Genomic DNA, 25,006 nt, shown 5'->3' with positions numbered 1-25,006 from the left:
ATGCTTGTTTTCATGCATTCAGCAGTTGGAGCTGCACATGTTTTTGCTCCAGAGATTGATGTGTTTAGTTTGTGCCGCCCATCCGCACCACCCAAACGCCTGGCGCTGGCACATCTGACCTCAGACCAGCGCTGTCAGTCACGGCACTAATGTCTGTGTCCGTTTCTCCTGCACAGCGGGTTCACGGACGGTTTTTCTTGGTCCTCAGGAAGTCTGGTCAGGTTTCAGGCTTTTCCTGCGACTGTGTTCGGCACAATGAGCCGCCCTTAATGTTCCATGTTTTCTGCGACCCAGTCAGATTTAGTGACTGTGATCTGGCACAGCATTAGACGTAATAACAGCCATTCGTCTCAGAGATACAGCGTCTGTTTCCGCAACTGCGAGAGCTCATATCGACCCCATTACACAAACAGCTTCAGATAGTGTTCAGCTGAACAGTGTTTTAGTAGTTCAGACGCACAAGAGACCATTAAAACACATGAATGCGTCTGAAATCCTGCTGGTTTGTGTTCTTGTAAATCAGCACAGCAAAAAATGCTTTTCTAGCTTAGACTTTTTGTCTTGTTTCCAGCCAAAATATCTAAAAATTCTTAAATCGAGAAGAATTTTCTAGATGAGTAAAAATTATTGTCTAGTTTTCAGAAAAAAAGGTCAAAATTAAATGCATTTTTGCTTGAAACAAGCAAAATAATCTGCCAATGGGGTAAGAAAAATAATCTTATTTTCTGTTTAAAAATAAGATTTTTTTTTCTTACCCCATTGGCAGATTATTTTGCTTGTTCTAAGCAAAAACTCACTTAATTTTGACTTGTTTTTTTCTGAAAACAAGAAAATAATTTTTACTTGTCTAGAAAATCCTTCTTGATTTAAGAATTTTTAGATATTTTGGCTGGAAACAAGACAAAAAATCTAAACTAGAAAAGCATTTTTTGCAGTGAGGGATTTCCTTAAATTTTACCAAACATTTTTCTTGAGTTATTAACTATTTCAACATATTCACGTTTATTGTGTCTGAGCTCAGTTAATGGTCACATGCATGTAAACAAATAAAAATACCTTTTGATTTTGATTTTAAATCATTTATTACAAGTATTTGTATTGAACATTGCAAAAAATTATTTTCTTATTTAGACTTTTTTGTCTTGTTTCCAGCCAAAATTTCTTAAAATTCTTAAACCAAGAAGGATTTTCTAGACAAGTAAAACTTATTGTCTTGTTTTCAGAAAAAAACAAGTCAAAATGAGGTGCAGTTTAGCTTGAAACAATGCCAATGGGGTAAGAAAAATAATCTTGTTTTCTGTTTGAAATAAGTTTTTTATTCTTACCCCATTGGCAGATTATTTTGCTTGTTCTAAGCAAAAACTCACTTCATTTTGACTTGTTTTTTTTTTCTTCTGAAAACAAGAAAATAACTTTTACTTGTCTAGAAAATCCTTCTTGATTTAAAAAAAATTCTAGATATTTTGGCTAAAAAAGTGTATCTATTGTTTTATTTGGATTGTTTTGTTCTAAACTTCAGTTTGTCAGACAACAATGTAATATTTCTAATAAGTCTGTTATTTTTAAATGACTAATTTGACATATTTTAGGGTTTAATATGTTATTAGGTTATTAGGCTTCTCTTCTGTGAATCATCATGTGCTCTTATGTGATTATGTCCTGTTATGATTAATGAAATAAAGCGGAGTGTATTTCATATGAAGTCATCTGGATTAGATTACAAATCTGATTAAAATCTAAATGTTTTGCAACACTTTGACCTCCATCAAGAAGCTCTAAAAGATGAATCGTTTGTAAAACTGTGAGATGTACAATAAATGTTTCAAAAGCTGAAGTGAACTGACGATCCTTCAGGTGACTGTTCAAGGTGATTCAGAAATACTGTGATTTACAGCAGAACAAAGTTCAGCAAACACACGCTTACACACCTTTGAGGAGGAAACACACACTGCTGATGATGGTTCTTTAGTCTGGTGACTTCAGAGAACAATCAAGCACCAAACAAACCAAAACCTGCAGCAACCTTGAGAGCGCTTTTTATGGTGTCAGTAAATCAACTACAGTGATCACTTACATAACTAGACAATAAACGTGTGTTAGTCAGGGTCAGGTTTAAGTGCTTGTTTCCTGTGATTCGTCTGTTTACTCACTGGAGGAAGTGAATTGAGTTGCTGTGGAACAGGGTTTATGCCAGCCGCTGTTAATAGAGCTGATCTGATAATAAACAAGATCATAAATCGCACCAGCGTAAAGGGAACTTTGCAAAATAAAAAAATTAAATTAAACAGTCAATGGCGAAGCAAGTCAGCCCTGGGCTCATATGCAAAAAATTTGTATTTGTATGCCCCCCCAATCATTATGGGCTCCAACTCGGTTAACTTGTTGATTTTTCTTAAGTACATAACGTTATGTGAGTATTCACAAGCTGTTTTATTTATGTATAAATGCTTGGAAATAATATTTAACCTTTTCAAGTCCATTCATTATTTGTAGCACGCAGGTCTCCATCACCCTATAAAATCTGGCAGTTTTAAGATTGCAGCACGAAATAAAGATGAAAAAATATTTGAATGCATTTTAAAAAGTTAATAAAAACGTCTCATGAAATCAATCAATCAGAGTTTAAAACGTCAGTAAAATTCTTGTGAAAAAGTCATAATAATAGTAACAACTTTAGAAAAGCCTCATGTTTGTTTTCTTTAGCTATTTTACAAAAAGTTCAAGGTTTTGTTGATCTTGTGAGTGCACACAAATAAAAGTAGACCTCTTATTCTCTGACACGGATCCCGCACACTTCCTGAACTGTTTACTCTAGGAATCATCATTCTACTCACGCTTAGAACAAGGTCAGTCTGAAGGACAAAAAGATGGTTGATGTATTCACAAGTGCCCCTTTATACTGGTAGGCGCCTTGTGATGATGTCATAGGCTGGCGCTGGCCAATGTCAAAGTTCATTGTCGTTGTTCTATAAGAGCTTCAGAGCCGGTCACGCTGAAGGCAGTTCCCATAGTGTCCACCAGGACGCAGCGTAGAGTTCCCTCCGGAAGGGAACCTGCTTTATAGACTCAGACACACCTGTTTTACACACGTGACTAGAACACAGAACCAGGAAACAGGAATCACATGAGTTCAGAGAAAGAGAAACTGAAGTGTAGCTGAGCTGTTGTGTGTTTGTGTCTCTGTATTCATGCAGTAAAATGGCAGAAGCCAGAGTTTCTCAGGATGAGTTCTTGTGTGCAGTGTGTCTGGATCTCCTGAAGGATCCAGTGACAACTTCCTGTGGACACAGTTACTGTAAGAGCTGTATTACAGACTGCTGGGATCAGGAGGATCAGATGAGAGTCTACAGCTGCCCTCAGTGCAGACAGACCTTCAGTCCAAGACCTGCTTTAGCTAGAAACACCATGCTGGCTGAAGTGGTGGAGAAACTGAAGAAGACCAAACTTCCTGCTGACTGTGACGCTGGAGCTGGAGATGTGGAGTGTGACGTCTGTACTGGAAGAAAATACAAAGCTGTCAAGTCCTGTCTGGTGTGTCTGAACTCTTACTGTCAGAATCACCTTGAACAACATGAGAGTTTGTTTAAAGGAAAGAGACACAATTTGACTGATGCCACTGGACGACTGCAGGAGATGATCTGCCAGAAACATGAGAAGATCCTTGAGGTTTTCTGTCGCACTGATCAGAAATGTATATGTGTGCTGTGTATGGATGAACATAAAAAACATGAGATTGTATCAGCTGCAGCACAGAGGACAGAGAAACAGGTATTTAAAACTAGCAATCAAATTAATACTCAGTGCAGAAACACTTTTAGTGTAAAGCTCTACATCTGTGTCAGTTTCACTTTTATAATACATACACTTGCATTGTGAAACAGGCCTTAATCTTCATGTTAATTAATGTATGATGATTGTAAACGATCAACTGCACTGTAACCGATTTTTGTAATTTGAACAGTATTTTACTGTAATATCTACAGTAAGATACTGTAAAATGTATATACAGTATTTTACTGTAAACTGCAAAGGATTATGGGAAAATATGTGATCACTACTGTAATTATCCACTACTGTAAATCCGTTTACAGTAAACTACTGTAAATTTACAGTAGTGAACTTGCCCGCGAAAAATTGACCAATGGCAAGGGCGATTTTTTTTCTCTCCTGCTGAGAGGAAGTGGCGGTAAAAAGGACAAAAGGAGAAATGTTGCACCAATAACTTGACAAAAAGGTTAGTATATTATTTCTGTCTTATGAAAAACTGAACAATTTTAAGATGTTTTCACTTGTTAACAGCAAACTAACAATATTCATCGTGTTTTGCATGTCGGTAGCCTTTTTTTCTGACTGACGGCCGGGGCGCCGCCATAACGGTGAAAACATGGACTGGTGAGTAACTTAAGGTGACCTATATTAGTCGAAATAAACTTTAGTGAAACCGAGAAACGCGTTTGTATATTGTGCTGCCCTTTAATGCAAGTTAACTCGTCTGACGAGCCCTTAACGTTACTCAAGCTTAACGGCGAACTGAGGTGAAATACTGAGGTAACGTAAAGTGCGTTAAACAACACCGCTTTTTCTGTGGAGATTTTAAACTGTATTTTCAAGCCCTTCTTTTGCTTGTTATTTTCAAGTTTCTGGTCTGGATGTCGTCTGTAACGTCGGAGGTGTATTTTGGATCTTCTTCTTGTGAATGACTGCCATAGTATCGACGATAACATGAACTGGTAAGCTAATAATGTCCATAAGCCGAAGTTGACAAACTCAACGTTAGTCACAGAGCGGCATAATATCGTTTCAACGCTGCTTCTTTATAGCTGGCAAGGTAATTCTCTTCAAATGATGTTTAAGTAAGAAATGTGTGTATCAATGTCGTATCTTTATAGACGGTCCCTTCAGTGACAGACGTGACATAAACAGCGCGCTAACATGAAACACTGAGGTAAAGCTGAAACACCGCGGTTAAGTGCTTCTTTTGTGTTTTATTTTCAAGTTTGTGGTCTCGTGGTCATGTCGTCTGCATCAGAGGTGTATTGGAGTCTTTTCTGGTGATTGCCGTCGTCGCAGTGCAAACAACAGGTAACATTAAGCTTTTGCTTTCGTCAACTTAACTAATGTTAACGTTACTAAATTAGCCACAGGCTGCTGTTCTCCACTAACTCACAGAACGGGTTAACATTTTAAAGAGAGTAACGGGCTAGCAATATATTAATATAGCAAGTTTTGCTAATAAATATTATAAATGTTTATTTTATTAAAAATGTAAATTGTATTACTGTACAGTAGTTGTCTTTTCTGATCATAAACTATAGTAAGACTAAAAGGGTGTTGTGACACTGTCTGTTACAGGAGATTTCTCCAAGCACTAACTGGATGCTGACCATCAAGGGCAGAATCATCATACAGCCAGCTGTCCATTTTACAGACATGCAGAATAAGGTAACCTAAAACATATTTTGTTTTACATTGCATTTACATTCATGCATTTTTCAGATGCTTTTATCCTAAGCAAGTTATATTGTATTTAAAGTACACATTTGTAAGGTATTTATTTCCTGGGAATGTTTTTTATTACCATCAAGATTGAGTTTGCATGCGCATTAAAATTATTTCTATTAAACCAGCATTTAAACAGCAAAATGCAGCTGCTTCAGGTATCTTTAATTTACTGTAACCTTTAAATTCATAATAGCAATCTTACTGTCTGTCAATTTAGATTATTGTTACTGTAAAACAACAAATATAGATTTTTAATCATAGTAGGCCTATTATATGCACAGACTTTCTAGGAAACACACACCTGTTTAGAATGTTTATATGAACAGATTGGTTAGCATTTAGCATGGTCTGTGGCAGACTTAACTAAGTGTCAGGGCAACAAAATTCAATAAACAAGAATGTAATATTAAGTGATTTAAAGGAGAACTCCGGTGTGATTTTGACCTAAAGTGTATTGAATCATGATACCGACTGTAAACGTACCTTGCATATCTCATCTCGTCTTGTCCACTGCAGTCCGAAATCTGGGGTCAGTTATCCGATGCTCACAACAGGTTGTCAATGAGAGTCAATAGGGCATCGAAGTAGCCATGTAAATAAATCACTGTTTTACGCCATTTACGAGGCACAAAGTAGCTCCACACTTCATTGGTAGACTTCCAAGGGCCCTGACATTTAAAACGAGACATTGAGAACTCAGAAAAAGCACCGGGAGTTTATTTACAAGTAGATTTATACAGACAGTAACTGCAAGAAGTTTAGCGGCCGCCGCCATCTTAAATGTAGTCACGATAAGTCGAGTGTCGAGCACGAAGGAAACTACAACCTGATAAGTTGATAACCTGATAAATTCCTTGGTGCTCGACACTCGACTTATCGTGACTAAATTTAAGATGGCGGCGGCCGGATTTTTTCTTGCAGGAACTGTCTGTATAAATCTTCTTGTAAATAAACTCCCGGTGCTTTTTCTGAGTTCTCAATGTCTCGTTTTAAATGTCAGGGCCCTTGGAAGTCTACCAATGAAGTGTGGAGCTACTTTGTGCCTCGTAAATGGCGTAAAACAGTGATTTATTTACATGGCTTCTTTGATGCCCTGTTGACTCTCATTGACAACCTGTTGTGAGCATCGGATAACTGACCCCAGATTTCGGACTGCAGTGGACAAGACGAGATGAGATATGCAAGGTACGTTCACACTCGGTATCATGATTCAATACACTTTAGGTCAAAATCACACCGGAGTTCTCCTTTAAATCAAGAAGAAAATATTGTCTTTTTGCTCCATTTAGTAAAAACGGTTCTTAACAAAGCCATGTTGTGCATCTCTGCACACAGCAGTGTTTCATTACTGAATGAATTTACCTTTTTTAAACACCTAGAATCAATGACTTACTGACCCATTCATAAAATTCTTTATAAAAAATTTCAAGAAAAAGTTTCTTCAGTTTTTTTTCTTACTACTGCGTTCGTATGTAGTATATCATTTTTTTTTTAAATGCATACAGCACCAAGTTTGACAGTTGAGGCAAATTCTTTAAACACTGTTTTTCTTGTGCTTGCAGGTTTGTTCAGACAGTCAACCTTTGTGGCAGCAAATGCATTGACAGTCACAGATCAGATGGACTTCTGGAAAGAGGGTGCAAACAACAAGCATCAGCCTGAATCCCATTCTGCCGTTTCTCATCAGAGAGCTTGTCAACTTTGACTCAAAACTACTAAAATTTAACACAACACAAACACATTTTTACTGTATGATTTTATTTTATTTACACTACCAGACAAAGCTTTTGAACAGTAAGATTTTAAATGTTTTTAAAGAAGGTCTCTTCTGCTCACTAAGCCTGCATTCATTTGGTCCAAAGTACAGCAAAAACAATACACTTTTGAACCATTTTTATTATTTAAAATAACTGTTTTCTTTTGGAATATATTTTAAAATGTAATTTATTGCTGTGATCAAACCTTAATTTTTAGCATCATTACTGCAGTCACATGATCCTTCAGAAATCATTCTAATAATTTGATTTTCTGCTCAAAAACTATTATTATGATGTTGCTGAAATTATTATAATGCTAAAAACAGTGGAGTACATTTTTTTTTTCAGGTTTCTTTGATGAATAGAAAGTTCAGATAAACAGCATTTATCTGAAACAGAAATAGTTTGTAACATTATGAATGTCTTTATTATCACTTTTGATCAATTTAAATCATCCTTGCTAAATAATATCTTTCTATTCATCAAAGAATCCTGAAAAATCTAAAAATTAAATAATGTTTATCAGCATACTAGAATGATTTCTGAAGGATCATGTGATACTGAAGACGAGTAATGATGCTGAAAATTCAGCTTTGATCAAAGGAATAAATTAAATTTGGATCAAATTAATGCAGGCTTGGTAAGCAGAAGAGAATTCTTTAAAAAAATCTTAGTGTTCAAAAACTTATGACTGGTAGTGTACTTACTTATTTTTGCTTTTCAGTATGTGTATGTTTGCCATGATACAAAGTCTCTGTACTTAAAAAGAAAATGTTCAACAATTAAAAAGAATATTATCAGAACTAATGCTTATGAGTTATTGTGATTTTTATGGGGTTGGGGTGGTAAAAATCTTGAATTACAGTGCTGTAGGTTAATTGGATTGTTTTTACAGGTAAAAAATGTTTAAAATAAATGAAAATAAACTCTATAGTACTGATACTGTAATTGAAAATACAGTAAAAATACTGTAATTGAAGATACAGTAAAAACACTGTAAATGAAATTACAGTAAAAATAATGTAAATGAAATTACAGTAAACATACTGTAAATGAAATTACAGTAAAAATACTGTAAATGAAATTACAGTAAAGACCTTTTAGTACTGTAAATGCACTTACAGTATTAATACTGTAAACATTTTTACAGTAACTTACTGGCATCCAGCTGCCAGTAAGTTACTGTAAAATTTACAGCAAACTTTTTACAGTGTGGAGTTTGAACCTACAGCCATTAGTTTTCAGCTCCACTTTTACTGGATTCATCTGTTCAGATGATGATTTAGTGGCAGTAGTTTTCTGTGACATTCATTATCATCTGTTTGTCCTGCAGAAGCAGCTGAAGGAGACGCAGAAGACGTTCCAGCAGAGAATCCAGCAGAGAGAGAAAGATGTTCAGCAGCTGAGAGAGGCTGTGGAGTCTCATAAGGTGAGTCTGGAGAAGAAGAGAAGTTTGTCTCAGTCTCAGTTCAGACTCTCTTGTCTCTTTCAGTCCCACTGAAGCCTGAATCACTGTGTGTCCTAACAGCGCTCTGCACAGACAGCAGTGGAGGACAGTGAGAGGATCTTTACTGAGCTCATCCGCTCCATTGAGAGAAGCCGCTCTGAGCTGATACGGCTGATCAGAGATCAGGAAAAGCGAGCAGTGAGTCGAGCGGAAGGACGACTGGAGCGACTGGAGCAGGAGATCAATGATCTGAGGAGGAGAGACGCTGAGCTGGAGCAGCTTTCACACACACAGGATCACATCCAGTTCCTGCAGGTAACAGACATCTAGAACAACACCAGCATTCTTCTGCTCTTTCTTCTGGAAGTTATATCTAGCTGTCAAACAGCACTAGCTCCACCAACAGTTCAATACTTCACTAACATTACAGCTTTTTATTTTTCTTTATAAACTATGTTTAAACCAGTGAACTCAATAGTACCGATGCTGAGTAACTTTAATCTAAATTGGATCAGATGATCCTCAAACCTGATCAAATTGATAGTTGTTTATTTGCAACAAATTGATGAATCTGACCATGAAGAAATGAGGCTGTCTATTAGCAATCAATCCATCAGGGTTTCAGGGACTTATTTTTGTTTTGATTTGTTGCAGCTTTTTTGTTTTAATTGTGGCAATACTTACAGGATTTTTGTTTTGTTTTGCAGTGAAAACATGATTTATGTAATTAGTGTCAGTGACAATAAGAATACCATTAAATGTAATTACTTTTGTGTATAAATATTGAAATTGTGTTTGTCAATGGTCACACCAGCATAGAAATATCCATAGTTTTGCTGCTCTGCTGAAAATACAGAACTGAATTAGACACAATAGAGTTTTTTTTTTATTGTGTTTGCTTTTTATAGTGTTTATTAGTGACTGCATTCAATAGACATATTTTAAAAAGTGCATATAGCACACTCCTTTAAATCTGATCTACGCTACTAGTGAAATCAGGTATTATAGCATTACTAGTAGAGATGCACAGATCGACCGGCCAGGACCAGAATTACTTGATTTTCCACGATCGACAAAAAAATGTGCTCAACATGGAAATATAAACATAATGTTTGTTCACTTGCGCAGCCACATTTCTCTCGCTTATTTCAGAAAAGAAATGGCTGAAAAGATAATTGTCATGAAGTGTGGAGCTGATGAGTTTTGATTTCTGTTTTCTGTAGAGTTTCCAGTCTCTCTCAGCACCTCCTGAATCTACAGATGTAAAAGATCTCTTCAGTTCTCTCTTCTCTTTTGATGATCTGAGAGAATCTGTCCATCAGCTGAGAGACAAACTGGAGGATTTCTGCAAAGAGGAGCTCAAGAAGATCTCAGACAGAGGTAAAGTCCTGGAGATTCATCATCATCTCATATCATGGAGAACATCATATTAGAAATGTCTTAGGAATGGATGCAGGATGATGAGAATCACACTGTTCATGTCTGTTGATTTCCACAGTCACATTCACCAACATTGTTCCCAGGACCAGGAATGACTTCCTACAATGTAAGTCAGTAAGAAAACAAGCAGAAAAACTCACTGAGTGTGTTCATGTTCTTCCTGTAGAAGGTGAAAGAAGAGTTTTCTAATTGTTGATGTAAATGATGATTTGCACAGGATATCTGCTCATCTGTACTGAGACACTGATGATACACTGAACATGAAGAGTTCAGCTACATGAAAAGATCAAACAGATTCATAATTCCTGATTCTGATGTGTTTTATCTCCATCAGATTCCCATCAGCTCACTCTGGATCTGAACACAGTGTATAAACGCCTCCGTCTGTCTGAGAACAACAGAGTGATTACCTACACCAAAACAGTTCAGTCGTATCCTGATCATCCAGACAGATTTGATCGTTGTCGTCAGGTGTTGTGTAGAGAGAGTGTGTGTGGACGCTGTTACTGGGAGATTGAGTGGAGTGGATATGTGTTTATATCAGTGTCATATAAGAGCATCAGCAGGAAGGGAGCAGGTGATGAGTGTGTGTTTGGATCTAATGATCAGTCCTGGAGTTTGATCTGCTCTTCCTCCAGATACTTATTCAGACACAATAACATAGTGACTGATCTCCATGTGAAGTCCATCATTGGTAGAATAGGAGTGTTTGTGGATCACAGTGCAGGAACTCTGTCCTTCTACAGCGTCTCTGACACAATGAGCCTCATCCACACAGTCCACACCACATTCACTCAGCCGCTCTATCCTGGGTTTGCTTTCAATGTTGGATCATCAGTGAAACTGTGTTGATGAATCAGAATAAACTGATGAGAGATTCTACCCATAATGCTTTGAGCTGCATGATGAATCAGTAACAGTGAGATGTTATAGAGTCTCTTGTTTTCTCTTCATGACATTCATACTGCAGCTGATCTTCTGTTAGTGAAATAACATCAGAATAAATGTGTAATAAATCCTCATAAAGACAGTAGGCTATAGCAGCACACTTCCTGTGAAAACACACACACACACACACACACACACATACTCAGAGCAGCTTCTCTGAATATAGCTAATATCAAAGACTATAGAATACCCAAGACATGTCACTCGTATAGTTTTGAATGCAACGTTCATTATGGCCGCGAAGCCCCGCCTTCTTAGTGAAAGAGCCAATCGTTGATTAGTAAAGTCAGCGCATCACTGCAGCTGCCGTTAGAAGTCCCAGTTGCTATAGAAACAATTGTCGCTTTAAGACGTGTGCTCAGTACTGCGCATGTGCACTGGCTCATTGAGGCGGAAAAATAAGCATTTTTAGACGCTATTGGAGCACAAGGAACCATATTTATGAGGCAGTTCTTGTTGAATTTCTTGGGAGATTTAAAACATAAAAATTAATCGTCAGCTTGGTGAACAGTTTTGGAGAATTTGATGTTTCTCCATTCAAACAGATAGGAGCTGCACTTGCCTGACCGAGTATCGTTTCAAAGATTGCCGCCAAGTCACATGACTTGCCTTAAAGGGACTTTGACTAATATTGTTTTATCTTAAGAATGCATGGATTTAAGGGATATTTGTCATGAGTAAGAGATCAGAGAATGTTGTATGGCAGTCATTTAAAATTACTTTAAGTTTGATAGAATAACTCTTGTGAATGAAGTCTGAGCATTAAATACACAAGTAAGATTATTCAGTAAATCCTGCTCATTTTATCATCATTTGTCTCCTGCTTTCTGCTCTTCACTGGATTCCTCAGTTAACCTCTCTATCTGATTGAAGACTTTGAGTTAATGCAGTTTTGGGGCTCAAAAATCATTGAATGAATGTCTACTGACAGGATCTGATATTCTTGTCTTGGAGATGTGATCGTATGTTTTTGGTGCAGTCTTTCGGATGTTGGCACAATCTAACAATGAGATATTTTAACATTTACACTGAAAAAAAAAGATTAATTGAATTTACTAAAAAAATTTAAGGTAAGTGGTTGCAATCAATTGATTTGATCTAAATTTAAACAAGCACATTTATTTGGATTTAATCAATTTTATTTAGTTAACTTAGTATAAAAAATGAGTAATTTCAGCCCAATTTAAATATGCTACTTCCTCTTAATTTATTTATTTATTTCTGAAGAAAAAATATTCATTGAATTTACTAAAAAATGTTAAGTTAAGGGGTTGCAATCAATTTATTTTAACTACATTTAAATAATTGTTTTAATCACTTACCTTAAAAATATATTTTTTTCTTAACGAGAGGTTCTTAAATGGCTTTGCAAATACACACAAGTTTAATGTATTGAATTAGTTTTTAATGTCATCAAATGTATATTCAGTAACAGTTTCTTTGTATGTACTGCAAGCGTTTGGAAGACAAGTGCTTACTAAACATTGCACATTCACAAAATAAAAATGAACAAAAATTCACAGGTGAAAGAGGCCACATTGTTGAGTGCTGACTTGAAATTGCAAAATTAATAAAAATATGTGGAAACAGGCAACAGTATATAGTGATTTAACAGTATATAGTATTTTTTTCAATAGTGAATAAAACAGTAGTGCTAAAACTGTTCATATGTCATGCAACAAACTGCACTTTGTAATGTATTTTACAGGTATGCCCATGGTGATGTTTTCTGGGTCTTTCAAGGAGTCATCTCTTTGACTGTCCTATATTTAAATAAAAAGAAACTGTTATGAGTAGGGTTGGGTATCAACTGATATTTACCAGCCAATATGCACAAAACCAAACCCCGCATAGACAGCAACGCAACTCAACTGACATGTTCTTAGGCCAAGATACACATTAAAGATATTGGTAAAATAGTCCGTGTAATGATAAGAACAAATAGCAGTTGCCCTATTTGTCTTTTCAGTTATAGTTCTGTGTTGTGTGTGACCCAGCAGGGGGGGTGTGTCAGTGTGACAGAAAGTAGTTCCAGTTGTAACCGGGGTTCACGGCGAGACATGTAACAAGTCTTAACTTCTCTATATAAAGCTCCGTCTCTTCAAGCTACTAAAGAGTGTCGTTATTGAAGAACCCGCACACACACAAAACATTACATGGTGTCAGAAGATGGTCTTGAGGAGAGATAATAAGTAAATAGACGTGAATCAGCCGCTGCAGCAACCTATTGGCGCTAGTCTCGGAGGGGCTACCGAAGCTAAGCTAACAACAAAGAGCGATCGGAGCTGCGACCGGAGGAAAATACCAGCTGTGTCAAACCAGCCATGGAGGGATTACACCCACCACCCAACCTTCAGCTGACAGGTAATGTGGCTGAGAACTGGAGGAGGTTTAGACAACGTTTTGAATTATACTTGGCTGCAATCGGAGCTGATGAGAAGAGTGAAAAGACTAAAGCATCCGTCCTTCTGCATGTTATTGGTGAAGAGGCGCTCGAGGTATACAATAACTTTACCTTTGAGTCTGTTGGTGACCGCATGAAGCTCGTTAAGATACTAGAAATGTTTGAAGCTTACTGCATACCTAAAAGAAATGTGACGTTTGAGAGGCACAGATTCTTCACATGTGTACAGAAAACAGGAGAGACGATCGACCAATATGTAACTGAATTGAGGAACAGGAGTAAAACTTGTGAGTTTGGAGGGCTCACTGACTCACTGATAAAAGACAGATTAGTCTGCGGAATCCCAGATAATGGCCTTAGAGAGAGACTGCTAAGAGAGCCTGACTTAACTTTGGAAAAAGCGATGTCGTTGTGCAGAGCAGCAGAGACAGTTAGAATGCAAGCTAAAGAACTGTTTGCTGAAAGCTGCAATGTGGATACAGTGAGAAAGGAGTCACTGAAAGCAACTAAAAAGAAGCACAATGCTGCTGAAGGGCACAGTAGAAGTAAATTAGGGGGCAAGGAAGGATATACGAAGGCTTGTGGTCGCTGTGGCACACAGCATGCCATAAAAAAATGTCCAGCGTTTGGAAAGATCTGTAACAACTGCAAAAAGAGGAATCATTATGCCAGATGCTGCAAAGGTGAAACACAGCAAAGTGCTGTGCATACACTTAATGAGAGTGACTCTGAGGAATTTTATGTGGATGTTGTTAATGGATCTGACACAGAAAGAAAGGAATGGTCAATGACTCTGCAGATAAATGATACACATATGACTGTGAAGTTAGATACTGGGGCGCAAGCTAATGTGATGTCAGAGGCAGATTTCAAGAAGATAAGACCCAGACCAAAACTACATCCAACTAATGTGAAAGTGAAAGGTTATTCTGGAGCTGCAATACCAGTTAAAGGGAGATGCATCATTAAAGTGACACACAAGGCCAGAGTTCATGCACTGTCATTCATTGTCGTTCCAAAAGATGTCCAGGCTGTTTTGGGTCTTGCTGCATGTGAGAGACTCAATCTGATTAAAAGGGTGCTTGTCATCGAGAGTGGGGGAGAGACAGACTATGATGACCTCATTAACCAATATGATGACGTCTTTCAGGGTCTTGGCTGTCTTCCTGGAGAACACACAATAAAAGTGGACAAAAGTGTGCTGCCTGTTATCCATCCCTGCCGGAAGGTGCCGTTTGCTTTACAGAAACCGCTAAAAGAAGAACTGGACAGAATGGAGAGCATGGGAGTGATAACAAGGATTGATGAGCCAACCGAATGGGTGAGTTCTCTGGTTGTGGTGAACAAAAAGGACAACAAGCTCAGGATTTGCATTGATCCCAGGAATCTCAACAGAGCAATTATGAGAGAACACTTTAAACTTCCCACAAGAGAAGAAATAATGTCACAGTTTGCTAATGCAAAATATTTCAGCAAACTAGATGCATCCTCTGGATTCTGGCAGCTAAGGTTAGATGAAGAGAGTTCAAAATTATGCACCTTTAACAGTCCATTTGGCCGCTACAGATTCCTCAGGCTACCCTTTGGAATTGCATCAGCACCTGAGGTGTACCACAAAACAGTCCACATGATCTACGAACACCTAGAGGGAGTGGATACATCGATGGATGACATCATCGTGTGGGGGAGTACAAGAGCCGAGCACGATGAGAGGCTAAAACAGGTGCTGGAAGCCACCCGAAAGGCGAACTTAAAACTGAACAGAGAGAAGTGTCAGTTAGGAGTAAAAGAACTGACATTTCTAGGAGACATCTTAAGTAGTGATGGAGTCAAGCCGGATCCTAAAAAAGTGTCTGCCATCGAGAACATGCCCAGACCACAATGCAAGAAGGATGTACAGAGGTTTAATGGAATGGTGAACTACATGGGAAAGTTCATACCCAACCTGTCCGAGAGACTGGCACCGCTGAGACAGTTGACTGAAAAAAGAACAGAATGGGAGTGGAATCATGAACAGGAGAAGTCGTGGAATGATTTGAGGAAACTTTTGACAAAAGAGCCACTTCTGAGATATTATGATCCAACAAAACCGATCAAGATTTCATCAGATGCTTCACAGAATGGGCTAGGAGCTGTCCTAATGCAAAGGTTTGAAGAATGGCAGCCGGTTGCATATGCATCTCGTTCCATGACTGATGCAGAAACCCGGTATGCTCAAATTGAGAAGGAGCTCCTCAGCATAATGTATGCCTGCGAAAGATTTCACCAATTTGTATCTGGACAAACAGTCATTATTGAAACAGATCATAAACCACTTATTTCACTGTTCAAAAAGCCACTCAATGACTGCCCACTGAGGATACAAAGAATGATGATCCGCCTGCAACGCTACACACTGGATGTCATGTACACGCCTGGCAAGCTGATGTTTACAGCAGATACATTATCCAGAGCTGTTGATGCAGGAGAGACATCCGGCACAAAGAATGAGGAAACTGTGGATGCGTATATCTACATGATCACAAAGGCATTACCAGTTGCAGATGCAAAAATGGAGATCATTAAATCTGAAACTAACAAGGATGAGACATTAAAAGGACTAAGAGGGACTATCATGGCAGGATGGCCCAATTCAAAACAAGATTGTTCCTTTGACATCATGGAGTACTGGAACTGCAGGGCAGAATTGTCTGTAGTGGATGGAATCATCTTTAAAGGGAGCAAAATAGTGATCTCAACCAGACTCCGTAAAGAAATGCTTCAGAGGATACACAAGGGACACCTTGGAATCGAGAAATGCAAGAAGAGAGCACGTGAAGTGATGTATTGGCCACGCATCAACCAGGACATAGCTAATGAGGTCTCCAATTGTACAACATGCCTGAAATATCAGAGCAGCAATCCAGCTGAGCCTCTACAACCGCATCAGGTGCCAGATAGGCCGTATAAAAAGGTTGGTGTGGATTTGTTTTGTTCTGCTGGAAAAGACTATGTTGTAGTTACTGACTACTACTCATTGTTCCCAGAAGTCTGTAGACTGCACACCACATCAGCAGACGCTGTGATAACTGCTCTGAAGGCCACGTTCTCTAGACATGGTGTGCCCGATGAAGTTTTTTCAGACAACGGACCGCAGTTTTCCTGTGCAAGGTTTCAACAGTTTGCTGATGAGTGGAACTTTGTCCATTCAACATCGAGTCCTCACTTCCCGCAATCCAACGGATTGGTGGAGAAGTCTGTGCAGATAGTTAAACGGCTGCTGCAAAAGGCAAAGGACAGCAACACAGACTTCTACCAGAGCCTGCTGGTGTACCGCTCTACGCCACTAGAGGGTGGTAAGTCTCCTGCACAGCTTCTCATGGGACGAAGGATTAAGTCCAATCTTCCCATAAATGAGGATCTTCTGAGGACGAAGGAGGGTGAGGATGTGAGGAAGTTCAAAGAACAGCAAAGAGCGAAGCAGAAGTTCTACCACGACAGACATGCACAACGTCTGCCTGATCTGCAAGCAGGAGATCAAGTAAGACTGAGAGACCAAACAAACACATGGGCAAAGAGAGCAACTGTTCTCAACGAGGTTCGACCAAGATCCTTCAATATACTGACTGATGATGGCAACATTTTCAGACGCAACAGGAGGCATCTTCTGAAAGAACCAGATCCGGGCTCTCAAGTGACTGAACCGGAAGAACAAGTAACAACTTATGATCCACCACCCCAAACCTCAGAACAAGTGCAAAACCCAGTGCTGAGAAAATCATCAAGAAACGTGAAAGCACCTGAGAGACTCATAGAGCAGATTTAGAATATAAATAAATCCTGTGTGGTTATTCGATGTTCTTACACTACAGTATTGTTTTGTTTCTATTGTTGAACAAGATGCAATAATAAGTTGGAATGCTTTGATATAGCAAGTTAGTTATGTGTGAAAGCTGATTTGAAGATCCTCATTTATAAATAAGAACAAAGTTAAAAAAAAAAAAAAAAAAAAAACGGGGAAGATGTAATGATAAGAACAAATAGCAGTTGCCCTATTTGTCTTTTCAGTTATAGTTCTGTGTTGTGTGTGACCCAGCAGGGGGGGTGTGTCAGTGTGACAGAAAGTAGTTCCAGTTGTAACCGGGGTTCACGGCGAGACATGTAACAAGTCTTTACTTCTCTATATAAAGCTCCGTCTCTTCAAGCTACTAAAGAGTGTCGTTATTGAAGAACCCGCACACACACAAATCATTACAGTTACCCCAAAAATTTACTCAAGTAAATGTAACGAAGTAAATGTAATTCGTTACTACCCACCTCTGCGCCTGGATAAACGCTACCTGTCCGACCATCGCCTCCAGGCTCCGGTAAGCCTTCCATTCCTTCCCGACCTCCATTCAGAGATCGAGAAGGTAAGGAAAAAGCCGTTCTCTTCCTGCATTTTTAGATTCCCATTTGCTAATTATTCAAATATTGAAGGAATGCGGGAACACGGCTATGAGAAGATGCCCCCTGTTGATGAGACGTTAGCCAACTATCTCTCAACAGGCGAGACATCCTCTCTTAAGGCTCCCTCTTTGCCATCAGAGCCCCTTCAAATTACATCTAGCTTGAATGGCAAAGCATACACAGCAGCTGAAGGACCTGGATAAAGTTCAGGGACTTTCTCCTGATGAGGTGGCAGAGTTGCGTCGCACCACAGATCTTGCTCTCCGTGCCACCAAGCAGGCCGCTACCCACATGGGTAGGGCCATGGGGGGCATGGTGGCTACGGAGAGACATCTGTGGATAAACCTGGCTGACATCGGGAAGAAATAAAGGTGCACCGGTTTTGCCCTCTGAGCTTTTCGTTGCCTCCATCGAGACGGTGGTCAAGAAGTTTAGAGAGGCAATGACGCGCTCAGCTGCCTTTAACACCTTTATTCCTCGAAGGTCCAGGTCCGAACCTGAACAGACCAGGGTTCCTGGTCCATTTCGTTCTGAGGAACACAGACGGACACAGAAGGCTAGTGTTGCATCCTGCGGGTGGTTCCAGGAGACGGCACGGACCGAGGGGAAGCAGACAGGATCTGAGGGAAGTGATTCAGACGAGACAACAGTCTCAGATGAATCAGAGTAAAAAATAAGATCCTCGATCCTTCTGCCCCTCACTCGGTAATTCCCCTGTGAATTTTTACATCAGCTGGGAAGCTGTCCGGGCCTATGATGTTTTCGGCTGGTTTCTGAATTTTTAGAACCACCATTACTGATGGTCTGGAACTAAATCAGTCCTCCTTTGGGTACTGTCTTAATGTAAATAAGTGTTTTGACACTTATGGTTGAGTACGATCTATTTTCTTTAAATGAGAAAACTTTATACTGTCTCAGCCTGTCTGTTGTGTTTATGCTTCCAGAGAAAGTTTTATGAGTCTGCGGCGGATGCAGGTTGTGCGGTAAAACCACCCTTACAGCATATGTTAGACACTGGACCTTTGTCCTCATCAAAGTAAGCTCTCTGAGTTTCTTTGTAAAACCTTGGAATGTTTAACTATGTCCCTTACAGGCCATTCAACCTTGTGAGAATCCCTCCTCTAGACCCTCTCTCTGTAAACTACCAGAGCTGAGGGGTGAGTTTAGCAGCTGAAGCGATCAGCACGGCATGAGTTCTTGTCTCCGTGGAGCATTTTCTCAGGTATCTGGAAGTTTATGTCCTGTTGAGATAGGAACATAATTTCCTTGGTGCTCTATCGATCCCCCTGAGGGCTGGTCCGATCGAAAAAAAAATAGGACTCCCTTTTCCGTGGAAAAGGTTTTATTCAGAGTACCGCTCTCGCTGACAAAGCCAGGTTTTCCTCCCGGTCATCTGGGTTAGAAGCCTGTCCTCCCTGTCCAGGTTGATTCTCGCTCTTCAGGCCTCACGTACGAGCTGGGCTCTCCCCTTTCTGAGGAAAGGATTCATAATGAGCGCCCCCTCGGCTGGATGGGCATTCCTCCCTGGCCTTCAGGGTTAGGAGTCTGTCCTCATGACTAACCAGGAGCTCCCTTCTCAGGACCTTGAGGTAACTTTGGTAGCTCCCCTTTCCGCGGAAAGGGTCCTCTCAGAGCTCTTCGACGGCAGCAGCTGTTGTTGGTAGCACCACTGTCGTATGGACAAATTCCCCTTTGGTTGGGTAGAATCTGTCACCAGGCTTCCTGAGTCAAGTATGATTGCTCCCCTTTGAGAAGGGTTCCACTTAAGAGCGCTGCTCCTGGCAGGAGGAGTAAGCTCTCCTTCTGAAGAAGGGTGAATCTGAGCGCTGCTTCCTGGCAGGCGGGTTTTCCTCTCTGTTATCAGGGTTAGGAGCCTGTCTGTGCCTGACTTCCGGGTTGAGTATAAGCTCCCCTTCAGGTTTCATGACTAACTAAGAGCTCTCCCTTTTCAGGGCCTCGAGATGACTTTGGCTGCTCCCCTTTCTGCAGAAAGGGTCCTACTAGAGCGTTGCTAGAAGCAAGGGCTTCTTACGTAGAAGTCTCTTCAGGCTGTTGCCAGCTCACCTTATTCAAGGTTCCTTCAAAGCAGCGCCACTGCCCCATGGTGAATTTCTCACTACCTTCTCTCATGCTTCCTGATTCGAGCATGTTTGCTCCCCTCGCGAGGGGTCCCATTTTAGAGCACGGCTCCTAGTGGGATGAGTATGCTCCCCTTCTAAGGACGGGTAATTTCTGAGCACTGCTTTCTCCTAGTAGGCCTCCATGTGGACTGGGTTTAGTATGCTCCCCTTTACACTAAAGGGTCCCTTCAGAACGTAGCCCTTTTTAAGGACGGATGTTCCTCCCTGCAAGTCGGGGTTAGGGGTCTGTCCACTGTCTGCGTCCACTATCATGATGGTCAGTAGCTCCATGATTTCATCAGTCGACTAACAGTTTGCGGACTGTCTGTCCTGATTGGGATGTAGCATTGCTCCCCTCTCTAAATACACGGAGGGTTCCTCCCTTATTTAATTGCTTGTCATCTCTGACAAGCCTGGAGCTTTAATAGTGAAACCCCCTAAAAGAGGGAAAACACAGTCTCTAAATCCCATTTACTAGGGTAGTGTCCCACGCTAAACCCTGGGCACTTTCTGAAATCCACAATAGTGGTAAGTGCGCACGCAATCCCAGTGCACTTCTGAAAATCCACATAACTGGTAAGTTCCCACCGAGTTTCTGGGTTCTTCTCTAAAATCCTATACGGTATGGGTTACGCGGTCCTCGTTCCCATTTTTGAGTTGGTTTTAAAACCCCGGTCTCCCTGGGCCCAACTCCACTCGATATCACCTTAGATATCTCCTGACAATCTATTATCCAGGGTGTGTTATCTGAAGGTAACCCCTGCTAGAACAGTCTCTGTCTTAGGACAGGCCTGTTAGTTGCTATCTCTGAGTCAGTTCACTGAGGGAACTAGAAGTATTAACTTAGCCGTTCCTCCGAAGGAATCTCCAATTCCAACCTGAGCTGTGCTCTGGGACCTTTGACCCATTCAGGTAAGTGAGTAACAGTTCAGACTTTGGCCGGGGAGGATACGTTCTGACAGCTGTCACCTCGTCCTATAGGGGTAATTCTTTACAGAATTTACACTAAGTGCTCGCTACTATGCACTCCCCTCAGCATGGAGACGTGGGTATAACCGTTCCCCAATAGCGACCCCTAGGGGACGTGGTGAGAGTTCCCTCGGAAGGGAACGTCTCTAGGTTACGTATGTAACCATGGTTCCCTGAGAAAGGAACGAAACACTGCGTCCCCCTATGCATTCTATATGCATTCTTCAGACACGAGTCACGCTGCGGCGTTCCCCAATAGCGACCCCTAGGGGACGCGGTGTCTCGTTCCCTTCTCAGGGAACCATGGTTACATACGTAACCTAGAGACGTTTTCTGTGACATTAACTATCATCTGTTTGTCCTGCAGACGCAGCTGAAGAAGACGCAGAAGACGTTCCAGCAGAGAATCCAGCAGAGAGAGAAAGATGTTCAGCAGCTGAGAGAGGCTGTGGAGTCTCATAAGGTGAGTCTGGAGAAGAAGAGAAGTTTGTCTCAGTCTCAGTTCAGACTCTCTTGTCTCTTTCAGTCCCACTGAAGCCTGAATCACTGTGTGTCCTAACAGCGCTCTGCACAGACAGCAGTGGAGGACAGTGAGAGGATCTTTACTGAGCTCATCCGCTCCATTGAGAGAAGCCGCTCTGAGCTGATACGGCTGATCAGAGATCAGGAAAAGCGAGCAGTGAGTCGAGCTGAAGAACAACTGGAGCGACTGGAGCAGGAGATCAATGATCTGAGGAGGAGAGACGCTGAGCTGGAGCAGCTTTCACACACACAGGATCACATCCAGTTCCTGCAGGTAACAGAGATCTAGAACAACACCAGCATTCTTCTGCTCTTTCTTCTGTAGGGTAAATTTAGCTGCAAATACCATTAGCGCCACCAACAGTTTAAAACCCCACTTACAGTTCAATGTTTCTGAGTAATGTTTATCAAAACCATGAAGACCCAAAACATTAAGTTAGGCTGTGTCAACAAAGTGCGCGGAGGACTCAAATGCAGAGAACAAAAGTGAAATTTTATTTAGAAAACTTCAGAACACAAAATCAGTAAAAGAGCAAAACATAGAAGAAAGGTGTGGCAATCCAGCGCACACATCCACAGAGAGAGAGAGCGCAGAGGAATGACCGGCGGCACTCACAATCGGGCATCACAGTCCGGATACAAAAGAATAATTAATGCCTCGCCTGAGGATCCTGGACACAGTTCAGAGTAAGAATGGCAAGCGTTGGTTAAACACAGCCATAAAGCGTAAAAACACAAAAGACATACCCACGCTGACAGAAGATAAAGACAGGACATAAATAGTCAGCGGAAATAAGAGACAGGTGCGGCTTGATTGAGCGCACTGCACGGGTAATGCACTGATTGCTCACAACGTGAAATGACAGGATCAAAACAAACACCACGTGCAACTGACAGTGACAGCGCACAGGTGAAATGGCAGGATGGAGTCGGAGGAGGACCTGAACAATGCTTCAGTGTATTAAAAACAAACCAGACTCCATTGATGTGTTCTTAGCCGATGTTTTATCATCCAAACTCTTTACTAGTAAGTTCACATAGAGTGTAAGTGTCAAATACTATAGCTCTAATGTGATATAATGAATATGAGAAGAATGAATCGGTTGCTGTGAAAGTGCTGGATTGAGGTGAGTTACTAAAGATCAGTCAAATCTGATGTTGGTGCAGGTTATTGGGTGAAGTGTGGAGCTGATGAGTTTTGATTTCTGTTTTCTGTAGAGTTTCCAGTCTCTCTCAGCACCTCCTGAATCTACAGACAGAAATGATGATCCCTTCAGTTCTCTCGTCTCTTTTGATGGTCTGAGAGAATCTGTCCATCAGCTGAGAGACAAACTGGAGGATTTCTGCAAAGAGGAGCTCAAGAAGATCTCAGACAGAGGTAAAGTCCTGGAGATTCATCTGCTCTCAGAAACGAGTCCATCATCATCTCATATCATGGAGAACATCATATTAGAAATGTCTTAGGAATGGATGCAGGATCATGAGAATCACACTGTTCATGTCTGTTGATTTCCACAGTCACATTCACCAACATTGTTCCCAGGACCAGGAAGGACTTCCTACAATGTAAGTCAGTAAGAAAACAAGCAGAAAAACTCACTGAGTGTGTTCATGTTCTTCCTTTAGAAGGTGAAAGAAGAGTTTTCTAATTGATGATGTAAATGATGATTTGCACAGGATATCTGGTCATCTGTACTGAGACACCGATGATACACTGAACATGAAGAGTTCAGCTACATGAAAAGATCAAACAGATTCATAATTCCTGATTCTGATGTGTTTTATCTCCATCAGATTCCCATCAGCTCACTCTGGATCTGAACACAGTGAATAAACTCCTCCGTCTGTCTGAGAGAAACAGAGTGATTACTTACACTAAAACAGTTCAGTCGTATCCTGATCATCCAGACAGATTTGATTATTATCGTCAGGTGTTGTGTAGAGAGAGTGTGTGTGGACGCTGTTACTGGGAGATTGAATGGAGTGGAGATGGTGTGTTTATATCAGTGTCATATAAGAGCATCAGCAGGAAGGGACAGGGTAATGAGTGTATGTTTGGATATAATAATCAGTCCTGGAGTTTGGACTGCCGTCCCTCCAGTTACTCATTCAGACACAATAACAAACAGACTGTTCTCCCTGTAAAGTCCATCAGCAGTAGAATAGGAGTGTTTGTGGATCACAGTGCAGGAACTCTGTCCTTCTACAGCGTCTCTGACACAATGAGCCTCATCCACACAGTCCACACCACATTCACTCAGCCGCTCTATCCTGGCTTATGGATAAATTATGTTGGATCATCATTGAAATTGTGTTCATGATTAAGAATAGATTGATGAGAGATTCTACCCATAATGCTTTGAGCTGATGATGAATCAGTAACAGTGAGATGTTATAGAGTTTCTTGTTTTCTCTTCATGACATTAATACTGCAGTGAAATAACGTCAGAATAAATGTGTAATAAATCCTCATATAGACAGTATAGCAGCACACTTCCTGTGAAAACACACACACATACACACACACACACACACACACACACACACACACACATATATAAATATATATTCTCTGAATATAACTAATATTGTTTTATCTTAAGAATGCATGGTTTTAAGGGATATTTGTCATGATTAGGGCATAAGAATTCAGGGAATGTCTCCATTTCCAGGTTTTTAATGTCACATGTTGTAAAGTAGTCATTTGAAATTACTTTTAGTTTGATAGAGTAACAGTTAGGGTTAGGGTTAAGTTAGTTAATGGAGTCTGAGCATTTAATACACAAGTAAGATTATTCAGTAAATCCTGTTCATTTTATCATAATTTGTCTCCTGCTTTCTGCTCTTCTCTGGATTCCCCCATTAACCTCTCTATCTGATTGAAGACTTTGAGTTAATGCAGTTTGGAGTCTCATTAAATGAATGTCTACTGACAGGATCTAATGTTCCTGTCATGGAGATTTGATCTTATGTTATTGGTGCAGTCGTCAACATTTACAGGGTCCAGGGTGTGATCTATTAGCTGTATGAATTCAACATTTTTGTCTTTTGTTTTATTGATGGTTCTATTAGACTGTATTGATATTCTGTGTTTCAAAATAAAATAAAAACAGTTTTTTACTTAATAATTATTTACTTAACTTTAGATTTATTATCGCAGCAGGTACAACAAAATGTTCAAAACTGTGTTATATACTTTTATACAAGTAGCCAGACCAAGTAAACAATGGTTTTAAACTGAAATTCATCCTGTGAAAAAAACACAGAAAACTATTTAAAAACCATATTTACTAACATTAAGTGTCAACACTGAGAAGAGCATATACAGGTGCACAGAATCACAAAACTTACTCCTCCATGTGAATAAATCTCCATTTGAGTTCATGCGTTTCATCACAGCAGTGCAGATTTTTTTACAGACTTTTTTACACCATGAGAAACAATCACTGTCTTTTATTTGACATCCTCT

General features: G+C 40.1%; 2 protein-coding genes and 1 long non-coding RNA gene across 3 annotated transcripts; all 3 read left to right on the top strand.

The window, feature by feature from the left end:
- Positions 1 to 2,837: 2,837 nt before the first annotated feature.
- LOC141288491 (tripartite motif-containing protein 16-like) lies at positions 2,838 to 12,623 on the top strand. The gene is made up of 6 exons (XM_073820649.1): positions 2,838 to 3,768; positions 8,593 to 8,688; positions 8,788 to 9,021; positions 9,930 to 10,086; positions 10,205 to 10,252; positions 10,481 to 12,623. The coding sequence occupies exons 1-6, from the start codon at positions 3,199 to 3,201 to the stop codon at positions 10,996 to 10,998; spliced, it is 1,623 nt and encodes a 540-aa protein (XP_073676750.1). The 5' UTR covers positions 2,838 to 3,198; the 3' UTR covers positions 10,999 to 12,623.
- Positions 4,952 to 8,052, top strand: LOC141288492 (uncharacterized). The gene is made up of 3 exons (XR_012339691.1): positions 4,952 to 5,082; positions 5,353 to 5,442; positions 7,065 to 8,052. It is a non-coding gene; the product is annotated as an uncharacterized lncRNA (long non-coding RNA).
- A 5,745-nt stretch (positions 12,624 to 18,368) lies between the features above and the next one.
- LOC141288142 (tripartite motif-containing protein 16-like) lies at positions 18,369 to 24,851 on the top strand. The gene is made up of 5 exons (XM_073820245.1): positions 18,369 to 18,592; positions 21,646 to 21,811; positions 22,756 to 22,915; positions 23,056 to 23,103; positions 23,332 to 24,851. Exons 1-5 carry the CDS (start codon positions 18,369 to 18,371, stop codon positions 23,856 to 23,858), a joined length of 1,125 nt encoding a protein of 374 aa, XP_073676346.1. The 3' UTR covers positions 23,859 to 24,851.
- The last annotated feature ends 155 nt before the right edge of the window (positions 24,852 to 25,006 follow it).

Source organism: Garra rufa, chromosome 16 (assembly GCF_049309525.1).
Source record: "Garra rufa chromosome 16, GarRuf1.0, whole genome shotgun sequence".
Lineage (NCBI taxonomy): Eukaryota > Metazoa > Chordata > Actinopteri > Cypriniformes > Cyprinidae > Garra > Garra rufa.
This window is presented reverse-complemented; position numbering and strand designations above follow the sequence as displayed.

Bases quoted from the DNA above. Each gene is read 5' to 3' on its own strand.
- LOC141288491 (XM_073820649.1), top strand. From the start codon at position 3,199: ATGGCAGAAGCCAGAGTTTCTCAGGATGAGTTCTTGTGTGCAGTGTGT. The intron at 3,769-8,592 runs GTATTTAAAACT...TTTGTCCTGCAG, and splicing joins CACAGAGGACAGAGAAACAG to AAGCAGCTGAAGGAGACGCA. The intron at 10,253-10,480 runs GTAAGTCAGTAA...TATCTCCATCAG, and splicing joins CAGGAATGACTTCCTACAAT to ATTCCCATCAGCTCACTCTG.
- LOC141288142 (XM_073820245.1), top strand. From the start codon at position 18,369: ATGACGCGCTCAGCTGCCTTTAACACCTTTATTCCTCGAAGGTCCAGG. The intron at 18,593-21,645 runs GTAAAAAATAAG...CTCCATTGAGAG, and splicing joins ACAGTCTCAGATGAATCAGA to AAGCCGCTCTGAGCTGATAC. The intron at 23,104-23,331 runs GTAAGTCAGTAA...TATCTCCATCAG, and splicing joins CAGGAAGGACTTCCTACAAT to ATTCCCATCAGCTCACTCTG.